Consider the following 17,996-nt stretch of genomic DNA (forward strand, 5'->3'; position numbering starts at 1 on the left):
TCCAGATAAGTGTATTAAATATTCAGTTGTACTAGGATGATGTACTATTGAACAAGATTTTACCATCTGCTGTTTAGGTAAACAGTCCTTTTTAAAAAAATCATTGCAAACTTCTTAACTTAGTTTCTGTAATAAAAAGTGTTATGAACTTTGGAAGTATTTTCATTTATTTGTCATTGTTGACTGATATCATGAATCATGTGTGCTCACTGTGAGGGGCCCAAGACTCAGACTTGCTTTGCCCTTGGTCAGAAATAGTCCAAACATGACCTTCCAGGCATGCTGGGAGAAGGGGGAACAATTAATAGGCTTTTTGGGAAGGTTTGAGGGTATGTTCCTGGGGCATTAAGGTTCTTTTGCAGCTTTGATGTAATGACTAGCTGAATTAATTCATTATTTGTATTGGTGTTTTTTGTGGGTTAGGTGGGGGAGATTTGGGGGTTGGTTCACTGTTGGGTGGCTATAGTTAGATTATAAATCCAGTTGTTAGGATCCAAAGAGATTTTTGTGTGGTTTCTATTCTTTAAATCTAAAGAAACAATCAGAAGTGTTCCTTCCTGAGAAATTAACTCTCACCGTCATACGAATGCACTTTCCTTTATCAACCAAGCTTTTTCCCTCTATCCGACATAATAGTTGTATAATACTTTGATACAATAAGCAGCATATTGTTTTTAGTTACTGATTGGAAAAAATAGGGAAAGTATGATTTTTTTTCTTAGAGTTCTAGATTACTCTGCAAAGCATAACTTGCTCAGGGCATGCTTCCTTTTTTGCCACTAGTCCACCCTGAGTTTGCCTTTTTTTCTTTGTCACTAGAATCTTAGTTTGGGGGTTAAGAGTTGAATAAATCAATGAATTCATGAGCTCTTTTTTTTTAATGTGATGTCATAGATAGTGGTCTAGTAAAGGGAAATCAAAGCTATTTATAGTCATTTTCCATTTTTTCAAGTTTCTTTCCTATGTATTTTCTTTCAGTGAAAATATGGTTTTTATTTATAGGTGGAGAAACTCTCGATGAATGTGGCTTAAAATTCCTTCTGGCTGTTCAGCTGCACACATTTCTGACAACCTCACTTCCTCCTGTCCATCGAGCCCAGCTACTTCACCAAGGTAACTCTACAGATTGTTTTTGGGGTTTTTTTTGGATAGTGTTCACGTGATATAACGATTTAAATGATTGCTATCTATTAGATATATGCATGCAGACTTGAAATACATTCAGAAGTGTAGTATGAGAGAATTGCAGTAAGTCCTAACAGCTCATTTGCCTTGCAAGCCCTATGCATGCTCATGCTGAAGAGTAACATAGGTGTTTAACTTGTTGTGTGCATGCTTCTTGGTTAATCTCTTTGGGCTAAAGATATCCTTTTATGAATGTCTGTTGTTATAAAATACTGGAAAGAGCTTTGTTTAGAAATGAGCAATATGACAAGACATTATTTGAACATCGTATAGAACAGTTCATTTTAGTGCTTACTTTATTTTAGCATGAGAGACTCACAACATAGGGTAACAATTTTCAGAAAACATTTTAGTGACTTAGGAGCTGAAGTGCCTAAGTCACTTTTGAAAATGGGATTTAGGCTTTTTAAGTCACTTTTGCTGCTTCTGGAAATTTTTACCAATTATCAAGTTAGATTATTTCCATGCTTCTAGCAATCTTCTGCTGAGGAGCAGTGCTGCTAGAATAAATCACCAAACTTGAACTTTTTAAATTGGTGATTATAGCAATCATTTTCAGCAACTACTTTCAGTTCTATGATATTCTTTACATATGTTTAATTGCAATTTCTCTTGGATAAAATTAATATATAGCTTTCACATTTTCAGTATTTCTATGGTGTTTAATTTGTTACATCAAGCTAAAAAAGGACAAACTGTAGTAGTACTTTCATATACATTGTAGCATCTAACACTATTACGGTCTGAACAGTAACGTACAGTATAAAATGCACTTCAAAAAATCAAATAGCTATTTTTACAGAATTGACTTAATCAGATATTTATAGTATTTATCTAACTCAGGATTGTCATTGGTGCCACCTACTTGAAAATTGCCACTTTGCAAGGCCATTGGGTGCTGAACTTCTTCAAAACAGAAACCAATGTTTGGCTTTGTACTTAAAGTAAAATATTCCTATCAGCGTTAGAGGCGAGACATATTTGCTAAGGACTTGCCAAATGCAAATACTCTATTTTTTTTTTTTTTTAATATCTTCAACAGCCTTGGTTTAGGTTTTGCCTCTTGATGAGCTCTGTAAAACAAACCAAGATTGACCGTAATTTCTGTTTTTCAGTTTCAGTAATGTTTGGGTTAGTGAGTTATTCATGTGTAAACTTGCTAGTTGAGCACAGCTCAAAGCTGAATACAGATATGGCTGATTCAGTAGTTTAACCTGCTGAAGGTTACCTGTAACTTAAAAATAACAATACTGATTTTTTCTAAATGTTTGTAGGTCCTGATGATATTGAAAGAAAATAAGCAAAATCAGAAGTAAACTTACACAGTAGATTATTCTGAATGTTGAAATGCAGCAGGGTAGTTTTAGAAAGTGCATGCTAAACTGACTGTACAGACACAGAATATGATCATAACTCTGAATTCAAACTCACTTTGTTCAAAACATACCAGAACATAAGACTTAAAGGAGTACTATGTCCATGGTTCTCAACCAGGGGTCTGGGGCCCCCTGGGGGGCTGCAAGCAGGTTTCAGGGCATTTGCCAAGCAGGACCAGTGTTAGACTTGCTGGGGCCTACGGCAGAAATTGAAGTCCCACTGCATGGGGCTGAAGTCTGGAGCCCTGAGTAACTTAGCTTCACTGTAAGCCCTGTGGCATGGGGTCGTGGGCAATTGCCCTGCTTGCTGCCCCTTAACACCGGCCTTGGCTTTTATGTGCAGAAAACCAGTTATTGTGGCACAGGTGGGCCGTGGAGTTTTTATAACATGTTTGGGGGGCCTCAGAAAGAAAAAGGTTAAGAGCCTCTGTACTCTGTCATACTAAATTTCACTGATGGGTCTGTTTGGTGTAGTTCTGTCTTAAAATAAAAAGGACGAGTGTATTTCATGAAAGCGAAAGGGTATTTAGACATTTCCTCAAGCGAAATGCTTTAATGATGGAAGTATTTGCTTGATACTGCATAAAACGTCTTAAAAAGCAACTATGAACATATTGTAGCTAGAGCCCTTTTTACCTATAAAAATGCTCCATTAGGAAAGAATTTTCCATGTTTCCTTTTTGCTTTGGGTAAATACTTGGTGCCAAAAGATTTCAGAAGCTTGTTTCCTGAAAGCCGTTTCCAAATTTGGCTTATATTTGAAGTTGATGAAGTGCTGAGAAGCTGATTTTTTCAGGAGAAATAAAACCACAAATATTTACAATTTAGACATTAAAACTTGGCATGATAAAAAAAAAAAAAGAGTAAAGGGGGGGAACTTTTCACTGAACATGTCAATATTGTTAGTTTTCCTTGGAATTTAGCATTTAATCAAAATTAAGCTAAACTTTCTGAAATTTTTGGTAAATTTCACTTAATTAAATATGCAAAATTTCAGATAGGTATGACATTGCCACAAGCTATCTTTAAGGGCATTTCTCTGCAGATATTTATGTTTAGTAGTTATTTATATTTTGGTCATTGCATCTATTGTCCGTGAACTAGAAATGGCCAGTTTATAAGTGAATAATAAACAGGTTGTCCATTTGTAAGACAGTAATGAACTTTCATATATGTGTAACCTAAGAATGCAAGGCCTGCAGTTGTTTTAATGCCTACCAACGGTCTTGTACTTTCACAGTTAAAAATCAAAGACAAAACCTTCTGAATTTGCGGTTTGTTTTTCAGGTTTTGTTGTGACTGAATGAGCACTTTTTTCCTTTGTGGATTATTGTATAGGCTTGTCTACTCGTCACTTTGCCTGGGCATTTCATTCGGTAGCAGAAGAAGAACTACTGAACATGCTCCCTGCTGTGCAGAAAGGGGATCTTACCTGGTCAGAACTCAGAGCTATGGGTGTAGGATGGTGGGTTCGGAATATCCATAGTTTGCGCAGATGCATAGAAAAGGTAAATATAGTTGACTGAAAACAAATTAGCTTACAGCATGTTACCAGTTATTCATATATCCTAGAATAATTATGCTACCCAGTTTCCTTATATGAAAATGGTTGGAGTACACTAGCGTCCTGTTAACTCTTGTTCAGTTACAGGGATGCTATGATTAGAGGACCTAAGGGTCAAGAATTTAACAGCGGTGGAATGGAGAAGAATTTTCAGTGCTTCCTGAAGGACGTGAATTTTTTTTACCATAGAGAGAGCATGCGGGGATTGGCTTCATTTCTTGTCACTTGACTGATTTTAAGTGTTTACTTTCACTGCATTTTGTGAAGGAGGTAGTTCAAGTTCTAAACTTGACAAGAAGTTACAAACGAGGACAAGAAGTAATGGGCTTAATCTGCAGCAAGGGAGATTTAGGTTAGATATTAGAAAAACTTTCTCGCTCTAAGAGCAGTTAAACTCTCCAATAGGCTTTCAAGGGAGGTAGTGGAATCCCTATCTTGGGAGGTTTTTAAGAACAGGTTGGGCAAACACTTGTTAAAGATGTCTCGGTTTACTCGATCCTGTCTTCATGCTGAGGGTTGGACTTGATGACTTCTCAAGGTCTCTTCCAGCACTACATTTCTATTATTCTGTGACTTTTAGGCTCATCTTCATCTTGTAGAAATATTTTGTTTTAATTAATTCTGCACTGTGAGGAAGTATAAATGTCCTGTTAAACTGTGCAAAGTCTTATTATTGAACATTCAGTATTTGGAGTTAACCAGTTAAGTAATTTTTAGCACAAGAGCCTTGCTTGACTTTGGCGCACACAGTGACTGTTAGGAGATGGAGCACAGTATGGAAGTGATTTCTCATTGTGGCAAATCCAGCACACAAAAAAAGGCACTGTTAAATTACATGTTCTCATGGCAGATATAAAGTATTAATGAGTTATGAATGCTCAACTTACACATTATTTATTATTTTAATAAATGGAGTGTAAATAAATCTACTTCTATGTTCAGTTATTTAGGAAACATGTTTTTTCTTTCACTTGCATGCCTGTGCATAATTATATTCTTGGTTTTTTTGTGAGTTTAACATTGATAGATAGTATGTTCAGGGCACCAGAGTGGTGCAGATACTTTTCTACAGTCTCTGCTTCCTCAGGACTGCAGGTGAAAAATACTAATGAGATGAGAAGGTAAATCTGCTATCAGTGGAAAGCTCTGCAGGGCACTGGAAGCTAGGGGCAGCACGGATTTGATGGAACTGTCTAAGAGGAAAATTGGTTTAGACCCTAGTATCACATTTCCTAACATTCTGTGCCCAGAATTTCCATAATGGCTCCTATACCTTACAAGCTTTGTGTCAGTGAATGGTAAATATTGACACTTAGGTCTAAGACTACTGTGCTTATTTAACATTCTGTTTACATGAATAGTAGTGTTTCACACCGGTTTCAGGCTGTCTGCAGATTGAGGCAGGCAGCAGTGCATCAGTTTATATTTGGTTCACCATATGGACAGATATGAGGCCAGATCCTCAGTTTGTATAGAAGGGCATAGCTTCGTTGAAGCCAGTGAAGCTATGGAGATTCGCACCAAATGAGGGTCTGGTCCTTGATTATTGCTTTGATTATTGGTCCTTGATTATCTGGTCCTTGATTATTGCTTGATTATTGCTGACTGATTTGCTTCAGCACACACTTGAACCCTTTCTATTGCCCTCAAATTTTAGTAAGTTAAACCATTTCCCTCAGAAGCCAATTGAAATTATTTTCATTTAATAGAAAAACTGGTAACTACAACTTTGCATGCATGTCCCCTCCCATCTTTTGAATGATGCTATCTACTGACTCAGTTTAGCCTGCTTGATATAGGACGATCTGGTAACAACCAATATTGAGGAAATTCCATTAAAATCTATGAAGACCAAACATTATAGTAACAAGGGAAGTTTAGGAGATGCAAACCTCTACTATACAACATGAGCCAAACTTTGAGAGCTTTTAAAATGGACCTTCACAAATCTGCATTTGTACAAGCATATTTTGTGGGACTTCTTTGACAGGTGTATTGGAAATTTGGCCCACTATGATTTACTTGTCCTCGGGGTGGACAAAAATTGGTGATTTTTAAAAAAGGGGATTTTATTTAAATTGGCTTTTTTAAATTTAAATTAAATGCAGGTTTACTTAAAAAAAAAAAAAAAAAAACCTATTTACATTTAAATTAGAAATTGACAAGCTGTTAAGACCTGAACTTCCCTTTTATAAAAAAAAATGTAAATTCAAGACAAGAAATAATATTTAGTACATATTTGCTACCAAGTTTTAAAGAAAGTCAGATCACTGAACTGGTGGAAGTCACTGGCTGAGCACTTAAAGCTTGTTTTCCTCTTCTAATCTGCGCATAAAAACTGGGTATGCGAGGACGAGATCTACTGGTTTTAAAATCTTGAAGGATATAGTATCAGAAATCAGTTCAATTCGCTAACTGCAGATAGTATTTCCTTTGCTTAATAAATCAGTTAGTGAAACGTGCAAAACATGTTTTGGTAAACTTTTTTTTGACGTATCCAGCACACTTTTTATTTAATAAAAAACTGTTACAGTCCTGGTTTTGTGCATTTTAATGTAATTTGCATTTTCATGCAAATAAGGTTTCGGTAAAAAATAATCACCATCTGATAAAGAAGTGTAATGGATCATTCACCATTTTTCTGAAATACAAAATCCAAAAATTAAGCGTTTGAATAAATGTATGTTAAATTATGTAATTGCTTAAGTGTGTGTATGTGAGAGAGAGAGAGAGAGAGAGAGATGTATTCTGATTAGCAAAAGGAAGCACCAGCTTTAGTGTAAAGACTCTATATAGTTGCAAAATCAACATGTTTTAAATGTTGCCAACCAATAAGAAACACCTTTCATTGGAAAATGACAAAAGTGCAAATGCAAAACACAATTAAAATAGATTTAAATCAAGGTTTTCTGCTTGCTGGTTTGTCGATTAAATGAGTCCATTCTGCTTTTCCTTTCCTGATGACTTAGAACTATTTCTCATAGCTATCAGAGTTTCTGCCCAAATGTTCAGTGCAAAAGAGTTAATGTAGACTAAGTAAACAAATATTTTTATTTATGTAACTGACTTTTATCATAAAAACCTGAAGTCAGTGTAACTTTGATTTGATGAGGAATTGGTTTTTGTTAATCGTAAGCAAAAAATATTCTTAATTGACCTTTGCCATGTATACCAGAACTACTTAAAATGAAATTATTTAACGACTAAATCAGTTTAGGGATAGTGCTTTCGGATGTCTTTTTTAAATTTGTCACAAATTTAACAAAAACACCATATATTCACAGGTAGCCAAAGCAGCTTTTCAACGAAACAACAATCCACTTGATGCAGCTATTTTTTACCTTGCAATGAAAAAGAAGGCTGTGATTTGGGGATTATACAGGTAGGAAACATACAAGAAAACAGTTCTTTATAAATTCTAAGATTTGTAAATATTTGCTCTTAAGTACAATTCCATATTGTCCCATCCACTTGATAAAAAATAATTTGTCTCCTCTTTTATTCAAAAGCAATAAAAAAGTTCCAAAAATTCCTATTACTGGTATGTACATATACTACGGTAATCATAATGTGTTTTCTGAAGTGTCTGTTCATTTTTGTTTTTTACTGGATCTTGCCACACAAGTATTTTAGCCAAAAATGTTTAGATGCTCTTCAGTCTTTAAATCTCTGTATGTTTAAAAAGACTGCCTGGTTCATGTTCTTTCAGTCCTATAATTTAGAATTCAGTCTTCCTTTTAAATTTTCAATTTCAGCAGGATGTATTCATAATTCACACATTGTGGTATTTGAAAATGTGTTTGAGATTATTTTGATTAATCTTAAAATAGGTACAGTATATGCATTTTAATCCAGTATATATTTTAAAAAGTGTACATTCGGGGCCTTAAGAAGTGTGATACAAATTTCAAAACTGTACTGTACATGTGCAGTGACTAACTTACATGTTGTTAGATTACATATTAGTCAAGATTTGCAAAAGTGGATGGCTAAAGTTTAGTCTCTTAAATTCGTAGCAGCCTCATCCATTACTACACAACCCTGAGTCATTCCAGAGCACTATTCTGTGAGTATACTGAATGAGGCCGCGGGTCCCGAGGAAAAAATAGTATGTGATCATATACATAAAGACTGTATCATAATGGTCATGCACAAGGGGGCTGAACTGAAGTCACATGGCATCCTTAATTCTGTCACTTCCTAACTTTTGAGTGCTCAACTTTGCAACCTTGATGTTCTTTTAATGTAGGTTTTTGATGTAATATACTTTATTTTTAAGAATGATCTTGGGACAAATGAACTTTTCCATGTTAAACAATACTAAACAAGTTTTTTCTCATCTATCTTGTTAAATCTGCAGGTCCCAAAAAGAAACTAAGATGACACAGTTCTTTGGAAACAATTTTACTGAAGATAGGTGGCGTAAAGCAGCATTAAAGAATGCTTTTTCTTTATTAGGCAAACAGCGCTTTGAACATTCTGCAGCATTTTTCTTGTTGGCTGGTCACTTGAAGGATGCAGTTGAGGTAATAAAATAGTAGATTCTTCTATTTGTTTAAACAGTCCTGATTTTATGATGATTTTAGTCATTTCTAATAATTTTGTCTCCTACGTTTACAGATATCTTCTTAAATAGGTTTACAGTGCATCTGAAATTTTATCATCTAGTGTGACACGACTTGGAAATTCTCTATATCTGTATCTTGTGATTACTGCACCTTTGGATCATTATTGAAAAGCTTCTCACACAGTGTAAAATTGTTTTTTTGATTTTTACTTTTTCATGTCATTAATAAGGCTTTGATGCACAACTATTCCTGAACTTTGCACTTGGATTTAAAAATGTGTTTTGTTTTTATCATTTCTCACCTAATACTAAGTTAAAGCTACAATTGATTTCTCAGTGATAGTAATGGTAGATAGTCTGTCCAATAACTGTTGCTTTTAGGCTTTCAGTGATCTATCAAAGGAAACCCAGGAGGTTGTTGGAACTGGGAGGGTCCTTGGGTGCTGCTGTAGTCTGGCTCCAGAGCATAGAGATCCCTTCACAAGGAAAAAAGCCACCTGGCTGAATAGTTAGAAGGGAGGTTGGTGGAAAGTGAGGGCATAGGGGTTTGTCTAGTATAGTTTATTGGACAGCATGGACAACTTGATGAAGAGTTGTGTGTACATCTCACTGGGTAGCTGAACTCTCCTGTGAATCAAAGGTACAATGTCATGTCAAAATTCTGCAAATGCTGTTATGACAATATCGTGTCAAGCACAGTTTGTCCAGCCAGATGCATCATGCTGGAAGATTGTATGGAGTGAATGTAAGGAGGGTAAATTATATGCAGGAACTCTAAACCCTTCCATACATTACTGGGTGATACTTTGCTGTCATCATGTATTTGCAATTGCTGTCAGATTGTTTGCAGAATTGAGCAAAATGGACACTTTCAGTGAAACCATATTTCAGCAGGCTCATTTTACATTTTTGTCCTGTCATAAAATCATGTATTCTTGGTGGTGGCCTTTTAACCTTAGGAGAAATTAACATTTAGTCTCTTAAAAATGTTTGGTTTTTTTAATTAGGTCTGCCTTGAAAAATTGGGTGACATTCAGCTGGCTCTTGTAATATCAAGGCTTTATGAGTCAGAGTTTGAAGTATCTAGCATGTATAAATCCATACTGCAGAAGAGAATTTTGGGAAGTGCCTTTCCTGGTAAGGAGAGCTCATCAAACATGCATTGTGACCCTTTTCTCCGAAGTATGGCTTTTTGGATTTTGGAAGATTATAGCAGGGCTCTTGATACTCTAATTAAGCAACCTGCTGGAAATGAAGAAGGTAAGAGTTTAAATATATTAGCTATGAAATAAGTTGCTAGTATTTGTGCTCTTAAATTTAGTCCACAGTTTAAAGTCTGTTTTGACTTTAGTCGACTCCTGTAAAGCCAGAAAGACCACTTGATGCCTATTTTATTGCTCACCTTAATAAGTGGGGCAGAAAAAATACCTTTGCAGTTTAAATGTTTGTAAAAATATGTTTGTATTGTTGACAACTATATATTGTAACCATAATGATGTGCATGAATGGGAAAGGAATGAATTTATTCACAATACCATTTAACATTGTGAACATGTGAGCTTGAATCAGTGTAACTGGAATTAGTCCGTGACAAATCACTCTTAAATTTTAAAGAAGCACTAAAGTCTTGTTCTTGAGCTGTTTTTTGTAACAGCAATTGTAAAATGAAAATATAATCTAACTTAATTGGCCACATCTTTGTGACCCAGGAACCATTTTCCTGATTGCTGTAGAGTAGAGCTCCAGAGACATGATGATGATTCTTACATTGTGTGGATAGTCTTGTCTTCTCAGGAAGTGTCTACCACAAGGACACAAAAATTGGAAAATTGTTTGGTGTGGTGGATTCATATGGACTCCTCTGAGTGCCCCATGTACACTGTGTGATAGCATTCATTGGTTTTAAATCTGTTGAAATTAACTAACTTCATACCTGTTAGATTTGTGGTCTTTTAAGTCCACTGTGAACTAGCTCAAGGTTAGACTACAGCCCAAGTCCAAAGGCTTTAGTCTAAGGAATTTCAAATGCACCAACACCCTAATGGTCACTGGACAATGTCTTGATCCTGATGATGCTGTTGAAAGCACCTTTTGAACTAATTGATAAAAGCACTATTCTAATGATTTCATTTCACAAAGTATTTCAGGTTGTAATGGCTGATTAAACTGTATACTAAGTTTTGTATAATTTTTATATATTTGTATTTCTTATATTTTATACATATATTTATATATAGATATAAATATAAAAATAATGTAAATATTATCGATGTAATTGCTTCTTTGTGTTCTATAGTTGTCATAAAACTGTTTAACAACTTGTTTTAAGATGTGCTTTTGGGAGTTGTCTGTTTTGTGCGGGACAGGATGGATGAAAAACCACATCTACTTTATTTTTTTCATTTTCGATGTTAACATGATCTTTGGTAAGACATACTGGAAACTACAGTTTAAATTGTTCTCACAGTAGAAAAATTGCATACCTCCATCTGACAGTGGGCAGTGGAGGATGCTGTATGCTTTTATAGACGGTACAAAAGTCTAGGATTCAGAGTTCTAAATTACTGTAGCCGAACTGATCTCACTGTATGAAAAATTGAGTAATATTCCCTCCAAACTATGGGCCCAATTCTGCTCTCATTCAAACTGCTCTACCATTCATTTCGACAGCAGTCAGATCTGGCAATGAATATGTGTTGCTGTACTTTGTCTAAAACCAGTTATTGCTCTTTACTGCTGAAAATTGAAGTGATAGTGAAAAGAGAGAAACAGCAAACTTAAAATTACATACCTGTCCTATATTAATTATATTGGTCATATAGATTTCTAATTAGTTTATGAGCTGGCAGAAGGTAAACATTAACATTCAATATGAATTATTCTTCTGTGTTGTGATTTTTCTCATTTCTTTACAGATGAAAATGGTGCCTCCCCAAGTTGTGACCCTTCAGTGTTCAACTTCTATAATTATCTCAGGACACATCCTCTCCTGCTGAGACGTCATTTTGGCTCTTCTGAAACCTCAACACGCATTTGCCTAACTATAGAAAATGGACTGGCGGACCAAATAAATTTAAGTGAAAGAAGATTGTTTTTCACTACAGCACATGCACATTTAAAAGCTGGCTGTCCCATGTTGGCTCTAGAAGTGTTATCAAAAATGCCAAAAGTGGTCAAGAAGTCAAAGCCTTTTTGTACAAATTCTAGTTTAATGGACACTAGTAAGGACTTCTCACTTTCTTCACCAATAAGGTTAGAGACTAAGGAAGATAAAGGTTCCATTGTTGATTTGGCACAACCAGTACTAAATGGTTTGGGATCCTCTTCAGATTGTTCATCAGACAAACAGTCAAGCTCTGCTCTTTCTTTTGATTGGAGTCAACCAAGTCTAGTATTCCAAGATGAACCGTTGGAACTAAAGTGGGAAAGTGACAAAGATGAAGAAAGTGAAGATTCTTCTCTTGTAATGAAAGAGCTGAAACCTTTGCACAAGATAAGTGAAAAGCTAGATGAAACTAGTTCTAACTACTCAGAGTCTTTCAGTGCGGTTGATGAAAATTATCTTTTAAGTCCATCAGAAGATGTGATCTCAGCACAGTTAAAGTTTAGAGCATGCTTGAAGATTCTCACAGTAGAGCTTCGTACACTATCCACTGGTTATGAGGTAGATGGTGGGAAGCTGCGGTATCAGCTTTACCATTGGCTTGAAAGAGAAGTTGTAGCTCTTCAAAAAACCTGTGACTACAGTGCTGTAGTAGAGGAGGTACAACCTGGGATTAGCATGACTGTTGATGAAATTGCATTAAGTGAAAACACTGACGAATTATCTGACCAACCAAAAGCCATGCTGCAGAGAGAAAGCTTTCAGAAAAGGCGACAATGGCTTCTAAAATACCAGTCACTCCTGAGGATGTTTCTTAGTTACTGTATACTTCATGGATCTCATGGTGGGGGGTTGGCATCCGTGAGGATGGAACTGATTTTGCTTTTACAAGAATCTCAGCAGGTATGTGCTTTCATCCTGTTTCACAGGGCATGTTAAATACCATTGTCAGATATTAATTTTTTAAAAACATGTGCATTGTTAAACTTTTTTCTCTTCCATGTATTACAATTAAAATGAATAACCGTGCTCTTACCTGTTATATCCCAGTAATTTTGTAACATAAATTATGTAGGAATTCATGCAAATATAATTTACTCTTTCTAAATAATTTATCCTATCAATTGGATTTAAAGTTTTTAACTAGACAGTGTTAACCTAGTTCTTGTAAGAAGTTATAGCTGCTCCAACTATAATTGTTTTTTTTTTAAAGGAACAGTCAATACAAACACTTCCGAGTCCTCTGCCAGAACAGAACTCTATACCTCTCCTATTTGCCTGCACAGCCAGTGCCAAAACAGTGGTGGCCAGTCCATTACTGAATCTCAGCAACCTGACTCATGATATATTACATGCAGTAATAAACCTTGATTCACCACCTCACCCAGATATCCAGAATAATAAGGTAAGTATTTTATTATAATAAGGTAAGCTTGTACAGTTTGCTTAAAGCTAACAGATTCTTTGACAGCTTGGAAACATTTTATGTCTATAACTAAAATGAATGCAATGCATAGATACGTTGCCTATTCTCTGTACCTTTTTGATTAAAAATCACTAGATTACTGGAAATAAAATATTTCATTTTATTGATAGTGGGCAGCTACTGTGACGTACTTAAATGGGAGTTGAGGTAGATGAGCACCTCTCAGGATTGGGCCCTCGTGTGATGTCTGCAGAGGAGTACGAATTTTTGAAAGAGTTGTACAATATGCAGTTCTTCTTCTAGTACCTGCTCATGTAGATTCCATTCTAGGTGTGTGTGAGCCCACATGCACAGTCTTCGGAGATTTTTGCTTTAGCGGAATCCATAGGGTTGGCTGTGGTGCCTCCTTGAGTACCTCACCTATGCGCTGGTATATGGGCACCCGTCGACCCTACGCCCTCTCAGTTCCTTTTTAACACCCGTGAAGGGTGGTCAGAGGACCTTGTCTTGCAATTGCAAGAGCATTAGCAATTCTTCAACAGCCCACTGTCTGTTGTCTTTGTACGTAGTTAGCCTTTAAGTTAAGTGTTGGGTAGTTTGGTAGTTAGACTCCCCGCTGGGATTTCACTGTGGAGGAGCATGTGCCCTGTTCCCCCGGCTTCAAACCATGCTCATCATGCAACAAGCCGATGCCTATTAGTGACCCCCATGACACGTCTCTGAAGTGCTTGGGGGAGTCCCATAGAAAGGAGAAGTGTAGAATCTGTAAGAAGTTTCGCCCTTGAACCCAAAAGGAGCGGGATATCCGCCTGAGGGCCCTCCTCATGGAGGCTGCTCTTCGTCCTGCCTCAGAGCCCTCCCGCTCGGATCCCACACTGAGCACCTCGGCATCCGTGCAGAGCGCACGGCCAGCACCAGGCTCCGCCTGGCACCAATCCCCCTCACCAGTGCTGAAGAAACTGCAAAAGAAGAAAAGCCCCTCGGCACTGGAAGAGAAAGGGGCCTCAGGCAAAGGACCTATGTCAGGCCATGTGCCCTTCACGGGGGTACCACTGAGGTCTGACCCCTCAGCCCGGCCAGCGATCCATCTCTGACTCCCAGGCGCAGCAGGGGATCCCAGCTTCTCCTAGGGCCCTCATTGCCTGATGCGGCCCGGGCAGCTAAAGAACAGTCAGTCTGGCCAAGTGCCGGACTCAGCTAAGTCCCTAACAGCTAAGGGCAAGTCGGTCATGGGGCGGCCCCATAGGGCAGTGGAGCACCCTCGGTCCCTGGACCACAGGCGTAGACCCCCGTCTTCGTGGCTTAGGACCTTCCTGGCACTGCCTTCCCATTTCTGGCTAGAAGACCCAGGTCCCCCATGCTACGCTCTTCCCCCTATGACACATGGGACACTGGAATCAAGGCCCTGGTCCCCGTACTACTGGTACCGGCGAGCTTCCCGTCAATAGCCACGGCACAAGTCACCCTCACCCAGACGGTCTCCCAGACATCGGTCCCCACTGGGGCGGGATTGCTCCCAGTCATGGGACTGGTCTCCATCCCCCCAAGCCTCCTCCCCGCCCCATACCACTCATTGGGCAGGCACCGATCCTCACCCTCATCTCGCTGGTCGCTGACCAGAGTCAGTTGGCAGACTCAGACCTCAAAGGCTCCGCCCTGGTCACCAGGAGGGCAATGGTCCAACTCAGACCAGGAGATCAGCCCCTCGCCAAAGAGGGGTGATTTGCCACCGACCCACGAAGCTGGCACGGTGCCTGCAGCAATGGCATGGCAGCAGGGATGATGGCCTGCTCAATGGCCATACTGGAATCTGTGGGGCATTCCCGTAATGCCGGTCCCGTATTCCCACCAGTCCTCCCTGGCAGCCTTGGGCAAACTATCCATGGCACCAGGATTGGAACATGGTACCGAATCTGACCTGGGGGCAGCGCACTGGACTCCAGCTCCTAAGAAGCCATCTCTGGAGAAGGAAGGAGAACCCGCCCCTCCTTCGTCGTCATCTCCAGACGAAGTGGTGGCAGGTCCCTCCCAAACGGGCAGCCCCCCAACAAATTCCAGGAGAACCAGGCCCTCCTTAAGAGGGTGGCTACAAACTTGAACTTACAAGTTGAGGAGGTTGTGGAGAAGTTTGATGACCTCTTTAACATTATATCCTCTTCCACCCCGGCCCAGGTCACGCTGCTTGTCCACCCAGGGGTCCTGAAGATTGCCAAATCACTGTGGCAAACCCCCTCTTTAATTCCGCCTACTTCTAAGAAGGCGTAAAAGAAGTACTATGTCCCTGCAAAAGGGTTCAAATATTTGTACGCACACCCACCAGTAACATCACTGGTTGTGTCCGCTGTTAATGAAAGGGAGAAGCATGGCCAGTCAGTGGCACGCTGAAAAACAAAGATGCCAAGAGACTGGACTTATTTGGCAGACAGATTTATTCGACAGCCTGAAATTTGGGGTGTCTAACCACCAGGCCCTGTTAGGCAGGTACAATTTTAACCTGTGGGACTTCCTTAGCAAATTCAAGGAGGCCCTCCCGCAAGACTGGGCCCAGGAGTTTGCTGCTTTGGTGGATGAAGGCACAGCCGTGGCAAGGGGAGCCCTTCAGATGGCCTGGGATGCAACTGACTCAGCAGCCAAGGTGGTCACCTCTGCAGTGGCCATGAGGCACAGCTCCTTGTTGCAGTCCTCCGGGTTGTCCCAGGAGATGCAGGCCACTATACAGGACCTCCCCGTTTGTGGGGATGGGGCTCTTCTCCGAGCTCACGGACTTGACACTCCATGGCCTTAAAGATTCCCATGCCACCCTCCGCTTCTTGGGCCTCCATACTCCTTAGCAGGCCAGGAAGCCATTCTGCCCTCTGCTTCCTCCACCTCCGCAGTCTAGGTCCTGGGGGACTCCCCGGTGGGGCACCTACTGGAACAAGGATAGAGACAAGGGGTCTAAGTGTGACACATGTCGTCTTCCCATTCATCTGCTCAGCCTGGCCTTTCCAGAAACCCAGGAGGCCAGAAGCCATCATTTTGAGGGTGCCCTTGAGGATGACATCCCAGTCACCTCACAGGATCTACCCTCCCACTCTTTCCTCAACCACCTCTGCCCCTTCTGGTCAGCCTGGTCTGGGCTGACCTCGGACTGTTGGGTGCTCCAAGTAATATCCTCAAGTTACACCCTGCTCTGTTGTACACCTCCCCCCCCCCCCCCCCCGCCCCGTGCTGTTAATTTACAGGGTCCTCATGAATATCAAGCAGGACAGGGCAAAGATGATCCTCATAGTGCCAGCTTGGCTGTGCCAGCACTGGTTCAGCATGTTGCTGGACCTCTCAATGGCTGCTCCGTTACATCTACGCTCAGGCTGGACCTGCTGTCACAAAACCACGGTAGTCTTCTGCATCTGAACCTAGCAGCGCTGCACCTGGCGGCTTGGCTGCTGCATGGTTAAATGCAGAGGAGCAGGAATGCTCGGCTGGTGTCCAGCAGGTCCCGTTAGGCAGCAGAAAGTCCTCCACTAGAGCGACGTACCTGTCCAAATAGAAGTGGTTCACTTGTTGGATCTCAGATAAAGGAATTCGGCCCTAGAGGTCTCGCTGCAGTTAGTCCTGGACTATCTTCTGCAACTCAAGCTCCCAAGGCCTGTCTATTTCATCTATCAAGGTCCACTTGGCTGCTATCTCTGCCTTCCATCTGCTGCTCCAGGGTAGAGCGGTTTTCGCCCAGGATGTGACTGCCACGTTCCTCAAGCACCTCTACCCACACATCAGGGAACCCGTACCTCTGTGGGACTTGAATCTTGTTCTGTCGCAACTCCTGGGGCCCTCCTTCGAGCCACTGGCTTCCTGATCTCTCCTGTCCTTTCCTGGAAGGTTGTGTTCTTGGTTGCAATAACATCTGCCCGCTGGGTCTCTGAGATTAGGACGCTTACCTCTATACACTCTTTTTACAAAGACGGTCCAGCTGCGGCTTCACCCGGCTTTCCTGCCAAAGGTGGTCTCACAGTTTCATACGGGTCAGGACCTTTACTAACCTGTCTTTTTTCCAAAACTGCATAAGTCGGAGGAGGAGCATAGGTTGCATTCCCAAGATGTCAGGAGGGCGCAATCCTTCTACATTGAAAGGACCAAGCCATTCCACAGGTCGACACAATTGTTCGTCGTGTTGGCCTACAGGATGAACAGTCATCCAGTGTCTGCTCAAATAATTTTTTCTTGGATCGCTGCCTGCATCCGCTGCTGCTACGATCGGGCACAGGTGCTATCTCCGACAATTTGTCACCACCCACTCAACCAGGGTGCAAACCCCTTTGGCAGCTTTCCTAGCCCAAGTGCCTATCCAGGACATTTGTAGGGTGGCCAACTGATCATCCAGCCGCACATTCACGTCCCATTACGCACTTATCCAGCAGGCCCGGGACGATGCTGGCTTCGGTAGAGCAGTACTGCAAGCCACTAGACTGTGAACTCCGAGTTCACCTCCAGTGATACTGCTTGTGAGTCACCTAGAATGGAATCGACGTGAGCAAGCACTCGAAGAAAAACCGGTTACCTACGTTTAGTAACTGTTGTTCTTCGAGATGTGTTGCTCATGTCCATTTCATTACCCTCCCTCCTACCCCTCTGTCAGAGTTGCCGGCAAGAAGGAACTGAGAGGGCATAGGGCCTGCAGTGCCTATATACCAGCACATAGGTACGGCACTCAAGGGGGCACCACTGCTGACCCTACAGTTACCGTTAAGGCAAAAATCTCCGACAACTGTGCACATGGGTACGCACAGTGGACTCTA

The 17,996-nt window shown here is 40.4% G+C and overlaps 1 protein-coding gene across 3 annotated transcripts in view; it reads left to right on the plus strand.

The window, feature by feature from the left end:
- DMXL1 (Dmx like 1) overlaps positions 1 to 17,996 on the plus strand; it is a 142,659-nt gene that overhangs the window by 67,512 nt on the left and 57,151 nt on the right. For all 3 annotated transcript variants that reach the window (XM_037901597.2, XM_037901595.2, XM_037901596.2), the window contains exons 19-25: positions 1,003 to 1,113; positions 3,900 to 4,069; positions 7,410 to 7,507; positions 8,486 to 8,651; positions 9,700 to 9,952; positions 11,608 to 12,698; positions 13,009 to 13,200. In XM_037901597.2, the coding sequence (XP_037757525.1) occupies positions 1,003 to 1,113; positions 3,900 to 4,069; positions 7,410 to 7,507; positions 8,486 to 8,651; positions 9,700 to 9,952; positions 11,608 to 12,698; positions 13,009 to 13,200 (2,081 nt within the window). The remainder of the gene's footprint in view (positions 1 to 1,002; positions 1,114 to 3,899; positions 4,070 to 7,409; positions 7,508 to 8,485; positions 8,652 to 9,699; positions 9,953 to 11,607; positions 12,699 to 13,008; positions 13,201 to 17,996) is intronic.

The sequence above is a fragment of the Chelonia mydas genome, chromosome 5, assembly GCF_015237465.2.
Source record: "Chelonia mydas isolate rCheMyd1 chromosome 5, rCheMyd1.pri.v2, whole genome shotgun sequence".
Lineage (NCBI taxonomy): Eukaryota > Metazoa > Chordata > Testudines > Cheloniidae > Chelonia > Chelonia mydas.